Raw genomic sequence first — 16,268 nt, 5'->3', positions numbered from 1 at the left:
ACGAATAGGGCCATAGTAATCTAATTTTCTCTTAGAACCCTACAGTTTTACTTACTAACAGTCATTGCAATTTATAACTACAAATTTATTTATTATATGTTTATTTAGTATGCTTCCTCTCTACGGTATCAGTAGTAAGTCATTCATGACTTTATCTCCAGAAATTAGCCCAGTGCTGTGTGGCCCTGACTGCAGAGTGGAGGCAGCAGCTGCCACTCACCTTTGTGATGGGAGCCTCGATGGTCATGGAATGGATTCTTGCCATGGATGGATAGCGACGATTCTGTAGGCTTGGTGCTGAAGAGAAAAACAAAGTTGTAGCTGGTTCTGGTGGCTCAGCTTGGCTAAATACACCAAAGGAGCCCTTCATGGACCAGGGACCTGATTCTCAAAGTAATATTTCCCCACTGCCCTCCACAAAGCAAAAGATATGCCCATCCTTCAATCCTATAAGGCTGAGACACCAGGCACTACTTGCCAAAGTCTAGAAAAGGTGCTTTGGCCTGAAACCTTGATGGTGCAGGCAGGTTTTAGGAGTCCCAGTTCCAGAAGGGTAATTTCAGAGAGGGTTAATGGGATCCTGAGGTCCCATCTCACTTTCCCGTAAATCACTGAAGCCCAACTTTGATAGTTCCTAACTTTCAGTCCCCAGCTGTTGACCACATGATTGGGTAACTGCCCTGTGGAAAAGGAAGCACGGACCGCGGTCAGGGTGGGGTGCAGATGAAGGAGTCCACTCTCAGTAATTAGGGCCAGCCTCTCGACCTCCCTGTGCCCCTAGGTTCTTAACACCCAGGATCCAGTGATGGTTCTAGCTCTAATCAATAGAAACTTTCATTTTAAATTAATTCTAATTTAAATTTTTTTTAATTTTAAAATTCCAGTACAGTTTTTAAAAGGGTTATATTAGTTTCAGGTGTATAATATAGTGATTCAACAATTCCATATATTACTCAGCGCTCATCATGGTAAGTGTAGTCTTTATCTCCGTCACCCATTCACCCTCCCCTCTGCCCCAGCAACCTCCCCTTTGGTAACCACTATTTTATTCTCTACAGGTAAGAGTCTGTTTTCTGACTTTTGTGGGGGTTTTTTGGGCTTTATTTGCTTCTTACATTCCACATGAGTGAAATCATACATATTTTTCTTTCTGATTTCACTTAGCATTACGCTATCCAGATCCATCCACGTGGTTGCGAACAGCAAGATTCCATGCTTTATTAGGGCTGAGAAATACTACATTGTGTGTGTGTGTGTATTACATATAATATTATACATACGTTATATATAATCTATAACATATTTATCTTTACATTATGTTTGTATATGTAATATATATTATATATAATATATACACACAGTAAACATACATATATTACACATAATATATATACACATATTACATATATATTAAATCTTTTATCCATTCAACTATCAATGGACACTTGTGCATCTTCCATAAGTTGGCTATTGTAAATAATGCAGCAATAACCATAGGGGTGCATATATCTTTTTGAATCAGTATTTTTGTATTCTATGGGTAAAAGACCCAGGAGTGGAAATTAATGGATCTTATAGTAATTCTTTGAGGAACCTCCATACTTTTTTCCATGGTGTTGCATCGATCTGCATTCCCACCAACAGTGCACAAGGGTTCCTTTTTCTCCACATGCTCACCATCAATACTGTTACTTCTCATGTTTCTGATTTCAGCCATTCTGACAAGTGTGAGGTGATAGCTCATCAGGGTTTTGATTTGCATTTCCCTGATGATCAGTGATATTGAGCATCTTTTCATTTGTCTGTTGACCATCTGGATGTCCTCTGGATCAACAGCTTCTTGCCTTCTGCCCATTTTTAATCAGATTATTGGTGGTTTTGAGTTGTGTAAGTTTTTCAATATATTTTGGATACTAACCTTCTATTAGATAGGTACATTTGCAAACGTCTTCTCCTATTCGGTAGGTTGTCTTTTAGTTTCTTGATTGGTCCTTTTACTTTGCAAAAGCTTTTAATTTTGGAATAGTCCCAGTAGATTATTTTTGCTTTTATTTCCCTTGCCTCAGGAGACATATTTGGAAAAATGCTGCTAGGTCTAATGTCAGAGAAATTAATGCCTCTGCTCTCTTCCAGGATTTTTATGGTTGGAGGGCTCACATCTCTGTTTTAGTCATTTCAAGTTTGTGTGCGTGGTGTGAGAAAGTGGTCCAGCTTCATTCTTTTGCATGTAGCTGTCCAGTTCCCCAACACTGTGGAAGAGACAGTCTTTTTCCCATTGCATATTCTTTCCTGCTTTATCAAAGATTAATTGACCATATAATCATGGGTTTATTTCAGGGCTCTCTATTCTGTTCCACTGATTAATGCTTTATTTTTGTACCAGTACCATACTACTTTGATTACCACAGCTTTGTAGTGTATCTTGAAATCTGGGATTGTGATACTTATGGTTTTGTTCTTTTTCAAGACTGCTTTGGCTATTTGTGGCCTTTTGTGGTTTCATACAAATTCTAGGATTATTTATTCTACTTTTGTGAAAAATGTTGTTGGCATTTTGATAAGGATTGCATTAAATTTGTAGGATAGGTAGTACAGACATTTTAATATTTGTTCTCCCAATCCATGAGTATGCAGTATCTTTCCAGTCATTTGTGTCGTCTTCAATTTCTTTCATCATTGTTTTATACTTTTCAGAGCACAGCAGATCTTTCACCTCCTTGCTTGAGCTCATTCTAGGTATTTTATTATTTTTGGTGCAATTGTGTATCAGATTGCTTTCCCCTTTTCTGTTACTACATTAGGAGTGTATAGAAATGCAAAGGATTTAGGTACCATTGGTGGTTTTTTTTAATACTGTGACCTTACTGAATTCATTTATCAGTCCTATTGCTTTCTGGGTGGGGTCTTTAGTGTTTTCTCTACATATTATCATGTCGTTTGCAAATAATCAAAGTTTTACTTCTTCTGTAGAAATTTGGAGGCCTTTTATTCCCTTTTCTTATCTAATTGATGTGGCTAGTATTTCCAGTACTAGGTTGAATAGAAGTCACAGTGGACATCCTTGTCCTGTTCCTGATTTTGGAGGAAAAACTCTTCTTTGCATTGAGTAGGTTGTTACCTGTGGGTGTTTTATATGGCCTTTATTATCTTGAGGTATGTTCATCATGAATGTAGGTTATCAGATTTTTTTGTCATCTTTGTCAGATGCTTTTTCTGAATCTTTCAGTTTAAAGTGATTATATGGTTTTTATCCTTTCTCTTGTTGACTGATTTGCAAATATTGAACCTCCCCTCGCATCCCAATAGTAAATCCCACTTCATCGTGATGAATGATTTTTTTTAATGTACAGTTGAATTCATTTTGCTAATGTTTTATTGGGGATTTTTGCATCTAAGTTTATAAGAGATACTGGCCTGTAATTCCCTTTTTCTGTAGCATCTGTTTTCATATCAGGGTAATACTCTCAGAGTGAATCTGGCTACTTTCCTTCCTCTTCTGTTTTTGTTTTTTGTTTTTTTTTTTTAATAATTTGAGAAGAATAGGTAATAACTCTTTAAATGTTTGGTAGAATTTACCTGTGAAGCTGTCTGGTCTTGAACTTTTGTTTTTTGATTACTAATTCAGTTTCATTGTTGGTAACTGGTCTGTTCAAAGTTTTTGTTGCTTCCTGATTCAGTTTTGGGAGGTGCTATGTTTCTAGTAATTTACCCATTTCTTCTAGGCTATCCAGTTTGTTGGCATATGATTTTTAATAATATTTTCTTATAACTTTATTTCTGTGGTGCTGTGGTGTTGGTTGTTGCTGCTCTTTCATTTCTGATTGTTTGTTTGAATCTAGCTAGAGGCTTATCAATTTCACTGATGTCTTCAAAGAACTGTCTCCTGGTTTCATTTATTTTTTCTCTTTTAGTTTTCACTTATTTCTACTCTATTACTTCTTTCCTTCTACTGGCTCTGAGTTTGATTTGTTCGTTTGATAACTCCTTTAACTGTAAGGTTAGGCTGAGATTTTTTTTTTCTTCTTGAGGTAGGTCTGTATTGCTATAAACTTCCCTCTTAAAACTGCTTTTATTGTACCTGAAGATTTTGGACCATTAAGTTTTCATTTTCATTTGTCTCCATGCATATTTCCATTTCCTCTTTGATTTCTTAATGGACCCATTCATTATTTAGTAGAATGTTATTTAACCTCCACGTATTTATGTTCTTTTTGCTTTTTTCATGTGGTTGATATCTATTTTCAGGACTTGTGGTTCAAAATGATGCATGGTATGACTCTGAACTTGAATTTCTTGAAATTTGTTTTGTGACCTAACTGGTGATCTCCATCTGCTCTTGAAAAGAATGTGTATCCTGCTGTTTCAGGTCATAATGTTCTGACCATATCTGTTAGATCAATCTGGTCCAGTGTGTCATTCAAAGCCACTGTTTCCTTATTGATTTTCTGCTTGGATCGGTCTATTGATGTAAGTGGGGTGCTAAAGTCCCCTACAATTATTGTATTACCATCAATTACTTCCTCTGTGTTTGTTATTAACTGCTTTTTGTATTTGAGTGCTCCCACACTGGATGAACAATTATTTATTTACAATTGTTCTATCTTCTTATTGAATTGTTCCCCTTATGAAATAATATCTTCATCTCTTGTTATAGTCTTTGTTTTAAAGTCTATTTTTTTCTAATATAATATTTATATTATATATAATATAATATAATATTTTTTTCTAATATAAGCATCCTTACCCCAGGCTTTTTAAATTTTTTTCCACTACCATTTGCATGGTAAATGCTTTTCCATCTCTTCACTTTCCATCTGCATGTCTTTGGGTCTGAAATGAGTCTTATAAGCACCATATAGATGGGTCTTCTTCTTCTTCTTTTTTTTAATCAATTTCATAACCTTAGTCTTTTGATTGTTTAGTTCTAAGTAATTATTTAGAGGTATATACTTACTACCATTTTGTTACTTATTTTACGGTTCTTCTCTGTTCCTTTATTCTCTTGCTCTCTTCTCTTATGGTTTGCTGGCTTTCTTTAGTGATATATTTGAATTCCTTTTTATTTTTCTCATATTACTGAGTTTTAAAAGAAAATATGTATTTATTTATTTTAGGGAGAGAGAACATGAGCTGGGGTAGGGGGGAGAGCAAAGAATCTCAAGCAGACTCCCCAGTGAGCACAGAGCCTCACGGGTGTGTGTGTGTGTGTGTGTGTGTGTGTATGTGTGTGTGTGTGTGAGATTTATCTCACCACCCTGAGATCATGACCTGAGCTGAAATCATGAGTCAGATACTTAACAGACTGAGCAACCCAGGCACCCCTATTACTGGTTTTTGTTTTGTGGTTACCGTTAGGTTTATATGTAAAATCTTATGCATATAGCAGTCTATATTAAGCTGATGGTCACTTAACATGAACCCCTTCTTTACTCCTCTCCTCACTCCCATGTTTTAGGTATATGGTAACATCCTTTAATTTTTGACTCCCTTGACTGGTTTTTATACTTAGTTAGGTTTGCGGCTTTTGTGTTTCCTACATTTCATACTCTTGCTTATGGTCTTTCCTTTCCACTCGAAGAGTCCACTTTAACATTTCCTGTAGGGCTGGTTAAGTGGTGATGAATCCCTTTAACTTTTGTTTGTCTGGGAAAGTCTCTCTCTCCTTTTTTTCTTAATGATAGCTTTACTGGATAGAGTATTCTTGGCTCCAGGTTTTTTCAGCACTTTGAATAGATCAAGCCACTCCCTTCTGATCTGCAAAGTTTCTGAAAAATCAGCTGACAGCCTTTTGGGATTTCCCTTGTATGTAATGATTTTCTTTTCTTTTGCTTCTTTTAAATTCTCCCTTTCTCACTACTTTTTGTCATTTTAATTACTATCTATCTTGGTGCTGACCTCCTTGGGTTGATTTTGTTGGGGGCTCTCTATGCCTCCTGGATCTCTTTTTCTGCTTCTTACCCCCAAATTAGGAAGTTTTCAGCTATTATTTCTTCAGATACATTTTCTCCTTCCTTCTCTCTAGCTTATCCTTTTGGGATCCCTATAATGCAAATATTACTAGGCTTAATGGTGTCACTGAGTTCCCTAAGTCTATTTTCATTTTTAATAATCTTCTACTCTCTCCTCTTCAGCTTGGTTGTTTTCCATTACTCTGTCCTTCAGGTTGGTGATCCATTCCTCTGCTTTCTCTAGACTTATTCCATCTTGTGTATTATTAATTCCAGTTACTGAATTCTTCATCTGTGGTTCTTTTTATGGGTTTTATCTTTTCATTAAGGGTCTCAACTGAGGACTCTGAAGTCCAGTGAGAACCTTTTCGACCATTACTTTAAATTCTGTATCAGCCATGTTTCTTTTCTCTCTTTTCTTTAGCTCTGTTCCTATGATTTTGTCCCATTGTTTCATTTGGGACATATTCCTCTGTCTCCTCATTTTGTCTTTCTGTGTCTGTTTCTATGTATTAGGAAAGTCAGCTACAACTCCTGCTCTTGAAAGTAGTAGCTTTGTGAAGGAGAGGTCCTGTAGTGCCCTGCTGTGCAGTGTCTCTTGTTCATGGGAACCTGGCACTTGAGGAGTGTCTCCTCTTGTTTTATGCACATACTGTTGTGGCTGAGCTGCTTTTCTCTTTGATCCAGTTGATTCCAACGGCTCTTTGCCTACTGTGGGTAGGGTTTGGTCCTTGGTGTTGTGAGTGGGCCAGTCTGGGGCTGCCTTGGGCTTGAGTTGAGTCACACCAGGCATTTGCCAGAGAGACAGGGTCACTGATTTTCAGGGTGCTTTCCTGTGTTGTTCCCTAAGAAACTTTTCTTGGCAGATAGGGCTTGCAGTCAGACCAGATGTCTGCTCCTAGCTCACTGCTGGGGCTGCACTGTTGGGGCTGCTGGTATGTGTGTGGTTGTCTTCCCCTCTACCCAGAGCAGGAGTCATTTTGGAGTGGTGCTGGTCCCTGATGGGGCTGCTTGCACCTGCCAGCCTTGTGGCTCTGCTTTGGATGGGCCCTGGCCAAGAGCTTACTGGAAGGGGGCAGGTCCACAAGAGAATAGGAGATCCACAGTACAACTAACCTAATCCAGTCCTCCTTTGGCAGCATCTGAAACCCTGGGCTGAGGCTGGGCTTGCTCAACCCTCTGATAGCCTTTGTTTGCTGAGTGCCCTGAGGGCCCACAAAGCTTAGCCACCTCTGCTCCCAAATCCCTGGGGTTCAGGTGGCCTCGGGCAAGTCAAGCCACTTGGGTCTACCATCTGTGCTTATAATCACCAGGCTTGTGGGGCTTAGGGCTCCAAGTATGAGATCTCCAAGTGAGGGCCCCCTCCAACAACCATATCTGTCAGAGCTGGGCCCTAAGGCCTGGTGCTGTCCTCCCAGCTATGCCATCAGGAATTAGGAAGAGGCACATCCCTTTCTTACCCAGGTAGACCCTAGGTTAGGCTTTGTGTGGGTCTGCTTTGTCAAGAGACCTGGAGCTGGGGCTGGCTAGAGAGGGCTATCACAGAGCCAGTTGATTTTTAAAGTTCCAGATGTTAAGCCCACTAATTTTAAGAATTCACCAAATTTGGCCCTTTTGTTTTTCAAAACCAATCTTATGGGGACTTCCCATGCCTGGGGTGTTTGGCATGAGGGTCTCTTCTCTTCCCCTCTCCAAGTCAGGTGATGATCTCCCTCCTACAGGTCTGCTTAGCTCCCAAACTTGTCCCCACCCTCCCCACTCTCCTCTATATGGACTATTCTCTAACTTTAACTGTGGAGTTTGTTCTGCCAGTCTTCAAGTTGTTTCCTGGTTATTTACACTGGTAAGAGTTTTATCTAGCTATATCCATGAGATGCAGTAAGGTAAGGGTCCTCCTTCTCAGCCATCTTCTCTCTCTTTTTTTGGAACAGGTAATGCTTACATGTGGGTAGAAAATTCAGAGGGGAGAAGCTTTACTTAATTTAAAAGCCCTGTTCTCGGGGTGCCTGGGTGGCTCAGTGGGTTAAGCCTCTGCCTTCGGCTCAGGTCATGATCTCAGGGTCCTGGGATCGAGCCCCGCATCGGGCTCTCTGCTCAGCAGGGAGCCTGCTTCCCCGCTCCCCTCTCTCTGTCTGCCTCTCTGCCTGCCTGTGATCTCTCTGTCAAATAAGTAAATAAAATTTAAAAAAATAAATAAATAAAAGCCCTGTTCTCATTAGATCTTACTACCACTTCCTATGAGGCAGGCGGGAGGGATAAAATCTTCAGGATATCGATGTGATAACTTAATCTAGGCAGTATCAGGAGAGCCTTCCTGCTGCTCCACCATCACTGCAGCCCTCTTCTGTGCTCTGCAGCCCCTACTTCTCCACGGTCTGCAGGGATGATGATCCCACCCCAAACTCTATGCTGAAAACCAAGCTAATCCAGTTCAAATTCTCTCATCCATTATCCTTTCCATCTAAAATGTTCTGTGTACATCTGAAAATATTTCAGTCCCTCCTTTTTCTTTACATTCTTGGTCCCAATCTTTCGCACGCCCTGGGATTTATCCATCTTCCTGTACGAATTATTCATCTTGTCTCTAGAGGCTTTGGTCCTTGCTAGTGTAGCCACTTCCCTCATACTCAGGTTTCACACTGTGACCCAAAGGATTGGAAAGTCCTTCACTTGTCCTTCCTGTTTATTCCCAGAGGTTACCATCCTACTGCTGTCCTTTCTACCTCAGTCACTAATTATCCCTCTTCATGCCCCTGGAATGAATGAATGAAATCCACTAGTTCTCAGTTCTTAAGCTTGCTGGTCTCTGCAGCATTTCTACTGCTCGTCATCTCTTTTCTCTTGCTCCCCTCCTGTTCTTGGTTCGCCACCACCTCTCCTGCAGTCTTCACAGGCCCTATTTCTCTTGCCTCTCCTCTCACTGAAGGTGTGCTTTCAAGTCTTAGACCCTCTTTTCTTTCCTCTTTCTCTCCCCTACCTCCATCTCTCTCTCTCTCTCTCTCACACACACACACACACACCCCTTAGAGATCTCCCCCTGCTCATAGCTTCATCTATCACCTCTAGGACTCCTGAATACACATCTCTAGCCCTGAATACCTGTTTTACATTTTAGCTTCCTTGCCATCTCCACTAAAATAAAACTCATCATTTTCTCCTCCCCCAACCTTGGCCATACATGCAGACTCCTGTTTTTGTAACTATTACTCATTTTTTTCCCCACATACCTACGACTGAAATTTCAGAGTCATCTTTGACTTTCTCAATGCCCTGCAAATGTAAATTATTACTTAGGCCTGATTGAACTCAAATAATGTTCTGGTAAATTCTGCTTTGCAGAGCGGAACCACCGTGCTGCTAAGTTCTGTCTCACAGTACTTCTGTGACATTTTATAAAGGGTTAGGGTGTGTAACAGGTACACTGCAAATTGGGTTTGCACTGAAGTCGGGAAGCCAGGACTCTGGGATTCTCTCTCTGCCACTGGAGTGACCTAGCTGTCAAAACTCCAAGCTGCTCTGGTGGTTACATGGCTCAACAGACTTTAGGTATCAAGGAATATGCATAGAATCATTTCAAAGAGAAGACAAAGTAAAAAGTAAAAAAGAATCAAAAGGCCCACAATTTTTTCAGTTTATAGAGAAAGAAAAGCACCTTTCATCAAGACTGTACTACTTGGGGCTTCTTGAGCACATTCCTCTGGCATCTTCTACACCTTAGAAAGGTCAAAGAAACGTGAGAAACTTACCATCACTGCCTCGAGATGATATCGATTTCACATCAATGGACTCTTTCCTTCTGTTCTTGTATCTGAATGAATGGGACTCTAAGGATTTCAAATTAGGAACAGAAAGTGAGTAGTTTGCAGCTTATTTACAGATGAAGTTTAGACACATTCCCCCCCCTGCCCCATTATCTAAAAAACAAGTTTCCTTTTTAAGCCCTACAGAATAGTCTCAAGAAACAGCAAACCGGCGTGCCTGGGTGGCTCAGTGGTTTAAGCCTCTGCCTTCGGCTCAAGTCATGATCTCAGGGTCCTCAGATTGAGCCCTGCACCGGGCTCTCTGCTTGGTGGGAAGCCTGCTTACCCCTCTCTCTGCCTGCCTCTCTGCCTACTTGTGATCTCTCTCTGTCAAATAAATAAATAAAATCTTAAAAAGAAAAAACAAAGAAACAGCAAACCACTTTTTCTTTGAATCATCAACAAAAAATTGTCAGTCATATTAATTGTAAAATGATACTCTTTTTTTGTGATACCCAATGTAGCATGGTAATAGGGCTTATTATCAAGGGCTTTGCAGTTCCATTAATAAAATATTTTTTAAAAAGGAAACATTAAAAGGGGCACCTGGATGGCTCAGTCAGTTAAGCCTCTGACTCTTGATTTTGACTCCAGTCATGATCTCAGGGTTGTGAGAGCCAGCCTGACATTGGGCTCCTCACTCAGTGGGGAGTCAGCTTGATATGCTTTCCCTCTGCCCTGCCCCCTGCTTGCACACACGCACATGTGTGCTTTCTCTCTCTCTCCCTAAGGTAAATAAATAAATCTATTTTAAAAAATAAACCATTGGGGCACCTGGGTGGCTCAGTGGGTTGAAGCCTCTGCCTTCAGCTTGGGTCATGATCTCAGGGTCCTGGGATCGAGTCCTGCATCAAGCTCCTTGCTTAGCAAGGAGCCTGCTTCCCTCTCTCTCTACCTGCCTCTCTGCCTACTTGTGATCTCTGTCTGTCAAATAAATAAATAAAATCTTTTTAAAAATAAAAATAAAAATTTTAAAAAACCATTAAAAACTGGGGTAAATTTGGGGGGTTCATTTTGACCTGAAGGACAGTACATGTAACTGGGTGGGGAAGGCTTTTACAAGGATATCTGTGGAAATAAAATACTAGTGAGATGCACAGAAAGTTTAATTCATTGAAGAAACTAATATGGAGTAATTTTGGGTCTCTCTGAAAGTTTAGACCTCCAGAGGGTCTCCTGAGGAGGTCATTTCATCAAATGAGACATACTGCCATTGCCAGGAAGGCAGAGAAGAAAATGCACATTTTAAATCCCAACCATTTCCACAACTTGACTCTCGCCTCTGTCCCTCTTTTCTGAGGGGGTGAAAAAGCACTTAAATTCTGCTTAAGTCTTTGCTGACTTTGAATTTAACACCCAGAATTTGCGGCCATATCAATCCAAGACTGAAGCACAGAGGGCGTGCTTCTGGTCAGGACCAAGAGATCGACGTGTCAGGGCAGCAGCGTTGGCCTCAGAAACATGCATTTGCAGGGCACTGGGTGCTCGTGGAGTAACCCAGTGGTAAGGAGAGAAACTTATTCTTAACAGGATCGCTCCTCACTGGGCTAAGACAGGAGGGGGACATGGCAGGTTCCTGCAGGGAGAATGCATTTCTCAGATACCAAGATTCCAAGAAAGAAAAAAAAATTCCAGTGTTCATATTCCAAGAAAGAAAAAAAAAAGATGCAATAATGCTCTTTTAAGAATTGTCTATTAGCATGAAAAAAAGTACAAGAGAGAACAGCAGTTAAAAGAATAAGCTTCTGGATGGCTCAGTTGGTTAAGTGACTGCCTTCGGCTTAGGTCATGATCCTGGAGTCCTGGGATCGCGTCTTGCATCAGGCTCCCAGCTCCATGGGGAGTCTGCTCCTTTCTCTGACCTTCTCCCTTCTCGTGCTCTCTCTCACTCTCTCTCTCTCTCTCAATAAATAAATAAATAAATAAATAAATAAATAAAATCTTAAGAAAAACAAAACAAAAAAAAAGAGCTCCAGAGCCCAACTGCCAATGTTCAGGTCTCTACCATGCCGTGTACTAGCTGTGTAACCGTAGGAATGTTATTTCTCTGTGTCTCCATATCTGTATCTATCGAGTGGAGTTGTTCACAGCATCTCTCTCAGGCTGTTGGGAGACGTAAATGAGTTAATCCTCGGCAGCAGCTAACATGGTGCCTGCTACACTGTACGTATGTGGTTCATGCTGGCTCATAGTATTAACTGCGTCTCTTCACTTGGAAATATACCTTCGAGGCACACATAGGATCATGTTACAATACTGTTCTGCTATTTGCTGTTTTCACTTCAAAATATGTCTTAAATACTTTCTTCTGGATCACCTTTTTAACCATTTACTTTAGTGTCCTAAAAAATCTGATTCAGTTAAAAAAAATTAAATAAGTAAACTTGAATTATTTTATATAGCAAAAAGTGAAAAGCAGAACTATTATGAAGTTGATCTGAACACCATAACCCTAGAGCCTTGTCTTAAATGATATAACAAAATATTTACACTGTCCCTTTGGCTCATTCTGTCTTCCAGATTCTCCCTTAATAGTTTTCATAGCCTTGGATAGGAGTTTCAGAGTTTATAAAGACAGCTATGGGTAGTGATACTTTACATGACATTGTTAGGATCATATGGCATCTTTCAAACCTTGAAAACTAACAGTGGTCCCTTGCAAGACACTCCTTTAAGTGCTCTTCAGGGACTTAATAATCTCATGTTCCTAACACTCATTTACCACATAATAAATTAAATCTAACTTAATAAAGATTTAAGATTACATTCAAGATTAAAAAAAATCAAGAATTCCTCAAAATTTAATTTCTAAATAAAACTAAAGTAGGGGGGAGCCTGGGTGGCTCAGTGGGTTGGAGCCTCTGCCTTCGGCTCTGGTCATGATCCCAGGGTCCTGGGATCAAGCACTGCATCAGGCTTCCTCCCCACCTCTCTGACTGTCTCTCTGCCTACTTGTGAGCTCTGTCAAATAAATAAGTAAAATCTTAAAAAATAAATAAAACTAAAGTAGGGAAGTTGGTTTCTTGGCTGGCTGGCTGAATTCTAAATCATTCACTAGAAATTACTCAAAGGTATCTAATGCTTATTCCTGATTTTATCTCAGCTAAAATTAAGAGAATACAGCAACAGAAATTATTAAAAGTTTGGAGAAATTATTCTTCAATAAAAGGCCATTTAAATCAAATAATTCATTATTCATTCTATCAATAGATGCTTATGGAATGAATTTAAAAACCAGAGAAAATAAGGATAAAGGAAATTTAAATAAATTTATTCAATGACAAGAAGGGATATAATATTAACAATTTTGGGGGGAAAAAAAAGCTAACATTTACTGAGCACCTACTCTGAAGCAGACATTGTGTTTCAATGTTAAAGTATAGAAATTATCTTTTATGATCATTACAACAATTCTGAAAGCTACATAATGTGATCCTCATTTTACCAGTGAGAAAAGGTAAACTTGGAGAGATTATGCAGGTAGCTCAAAGTCAAAGAGTTAGTCAAATGCGGGAACCTATGTTTTGTAAGATGGGATAGTTTCAACAACATAGCCATGCTCTGGGAACATTTTTATTGGGTCTATTATGTGCAAGGCAATGCTGGGCACTGTAAAGGATATGAAAATGGAAGAGGTTTTGGCACCCAGAAGCTCATAAGTTAGTTAAAATATTACTCTTGCTGTGTACAAGAAATAAACTAAAACATCAGCTAGAGACAGAGACATACCAGGAGGGAAAGGCCAGGGGAATGGAAGGACAATACCCCACAGCTAAGTATCAGGTACTGCTAGATATTATATACACTTTCTCCTTTACTCTTCCTAGCAAGAGATGGACATTATTAATTCAAGTCTGAGTGTGCTAAAATATGGACCATCCTAGAATCAAGGAGAAGGACTGAATTAGTAGCTCAGGGTCTAACCTTATGCATTAGCATCTGGGAAAACCATTAACTAAGCAAAGAAGGTCACGCATGTATGCAGGAACAAGAATTTTAAGTCTGAGAGCAGACTGGTTTTTTGCTCTAATGATTAGAGAATTACAGACCTTTCAAATCCAATAGTCATCTGGTCTAACCACAGTTGAGGGCAGAGGAGACAAAGGGTCAGACAGAGTGTAAACTGAGGGAGAAGGGACTGACATGGTGCCTCAGTGCTCTTGACTTCCCGCACAGGGCCCTCCATGCTCTCTAATCAGCTAGCCACCGAGAGCTAGGAGGGAAGGGTAGCCTGTCCAGGGTACAACAGTGGGTTTCCCGCGGACTTCCGGGCCACTCTCTTTTGTGTTTATTTGCTCTGTAAGGTCTCTAGCCAGCAAAACAAAACCAGGATGGGAACGGCATTCAGTAGAAAATGTTACCATGAATCAAGAGTCAAGTTTTGAAGGGATTCTGCTTGTATTCTGACTCTCTCCAGCCTTCCAATACCAGCACTCAGATTTTGGCAATCCAAATTCTGGGGTAGTGAGTGTCTACTTCTTCAGAGTAATTTAGACTCCTTCAGAGTAATTTATAGACTTGAACCCACCAGTGCCACCAGAGTGTATACACATGAAATGGAAGTGTTCTCACCTGTCTGAGAATTGTCTCCTGAATCACGATGAACCTTGTGAAGCTAAAGTTGTTCAAAAGTTTGGGGAAACAAGAGAAGAAAATTTAAAATGTAGTATTAGCTACATTTCCAGCCAAACAGCTTTATTAAAAAGCTCTGAAGATTCAAGAAATCAAGAAGTTACACAGATAATAAGAACAGATGTAAGATGCACACCAACTGATTATACTACAAATGCTCTAGTACATTCAGACACTTCTGGAATGCCTGAGCCCAAGAGCAAGGAGATACCCAAGGGATGTGCTTTCTACCCAGAACGTCTACATCTCCTTTCAGCTGTTTCCATTTTGACCATTGCATAAATGCAGAAAGACAAAAATCTGTAACACATTTTTTATAAGGCTAATCTATAACCTATTTAGATTTTAGACATGTTATAAAACTTTTCTATAATATAAAAATAATCTGAATTTAGGCCTAGGATTTTAAAAACCTCTCTAAACATCTCTTCTAGTGTCCTCAATTATGGACAGAGTTGATTTACAAAATGTTTATTCGCAAAGAGATATGAACTTAGGATGCAGCTTAACACCTACTTCCTCTCATTTTCAACTTTGGTATCCTAATGATTTTATGCTAATGCTCAATAAATATCTGTCAAATGAGTGAGTCATTAATACTAGAAAATAATAAACATGCTTTAGGATTTTGCATTTTTTTCTATTTATAACTAAGACACTGTTATTGGGGTACATCTAGCTATATCATGCTTATCATCATGCTCCTTTGCTGCTAAATCATCCATTTCCAGTTGCTTGGACAATCAAGTCTCTGTACCTACTCACTGAATGGCCTAAGTTAACCTGAAAAACAAGCCAGGTGACTGTGTAGTGCCAACACCAACTGTAATAGCCATGAGTTCCCTACACATCAGATAACAGGTACGATGTTCCAGCTTGACACAAACACTGAACAACGATCAGGTAAAACTGAAGTGTTAAAGAAAGTGGGCTTTCTTCCACATTATGTGGAATCATTCCACATAGTCCGGACCACATGATTATTGAAACAACTACATGGTCGGCCTGTGTGAGATCTTGTTCAAAATGTGTTTAAAGGCTGTGACACATTTATCCCATAATTGTGGGACCTTGTTATTTCTTCTGTAATCAACTGGTTTAATTTTTTCCTTTACAGATAAAGACCATTTGCTACAAAGCTCCTGAGTGCAACATGGATTTTTGATATCATACCAAATAAATAGAACTTTAGCCTTGCAAATTGTTTTCTTAGTCAGCTTTAGCTCAAAACCAGGTCATCTTAAATATTTAGCTTTTCTCTCTGAATCAGAATACACCTCTCCTTTAGGAACGAAGGCCTATGACTTCCCTGATTACTCCAAAAAGCCCTTCTCTTTTACTGACCCCCACAGGCAAACTGAATGATCTGTGGAGGTCCTGCGCGGCTGACACAGCCCAACCCTGCCTTTCAGAAGCTAGTGCCATGGTCCTGGCCAGGGAGAGGAGGGGAGGGGAGAGGTACCAGGTCCCTCTGCTGAGGTAACTTCCCATCTGCCTTTCCCAACATAGGACGTGGTATTTGGCCCTTTTGGAGCGGCAGGCAGGCACGCCCCCAAAACCACTGCCCCTGAGACAGTCACCTAGCGCTGATGGACTCTCTCCTATGGACAGGAACAAAGCCTGGCAGTCACTCCCTGATGTCACCTGCTTTACAAGCGGAGGTTTCACAGGGCCACATTAGCACGTGTCGCTCAGGACTCACTTCCTGATCCTCTGAGGCGGGAGCAGTGCCTGAGGCCCTCTGCTGGTTACCCTCCAGCAGCACTAGGTTTTCCTCAGAGTTTCCCAGCTCAGGTTCCCTCCTTCCCTCTTGGGAATACCTTCCCCTCCCCCACCCCCTTCACAACTGAAGATTCACTTGGATGAAAATTCTTTAACAGTTCCAACT

At 40.2% G+C, this 16,268-nt stretch overlaps 1 protein-coding gene across 4 annotated transcripts in view; it reads right to left on the bottom strand.

Moving 5' to 3' along the window:
- Positions 1 to 16,268, bottom strand: part of PDE8B (phosphodiesterase 8B) — a 265,319-nt gene that overhangs the window by 16,461 nt on the left and 232,590 nt on the right. For all 4 annotated transcript variants that reach the window (XM_059175296.1, XM_059175295.1, XM_059175294.1 and 1 more), the window contains exons 11-13: positions 14,321 to 14,363; positions 9,695 to 9,772; positions 221 to 297 (exon numbers count right to left, since the gene is read on the bottom strand). In XM_059175296.1, coding sequence (XP_059031279.1) covers positions 221 to 297; positions 9,695 to 9,772; positions 14,321 to 14,363 — 198 coding nt within the window. The remainder of the gene's footprint in view (positions 1 to 220; positions 298 to 9,694; positions 9,773 to 14,320; positions 14,364 to 16,268) is intronic.

Source organism: Mustela lutreola, chromosome 5 (assembly GCF_030435805.1).
Source record: "Mustela lutreola isolate mMusLut2 chromosome 5, mMusLut2.pri, whole genome shotgun sequence".
NCBI classification, from domain to species: Eukaryota; Metazoa; Chordata; class Mammalia; order Carnivora; family Mustelidae; genus Mustela; species Mustela lutreola.
This window is presented reverse-complemented; position numbering and strand designations above follow the sequence as displayed.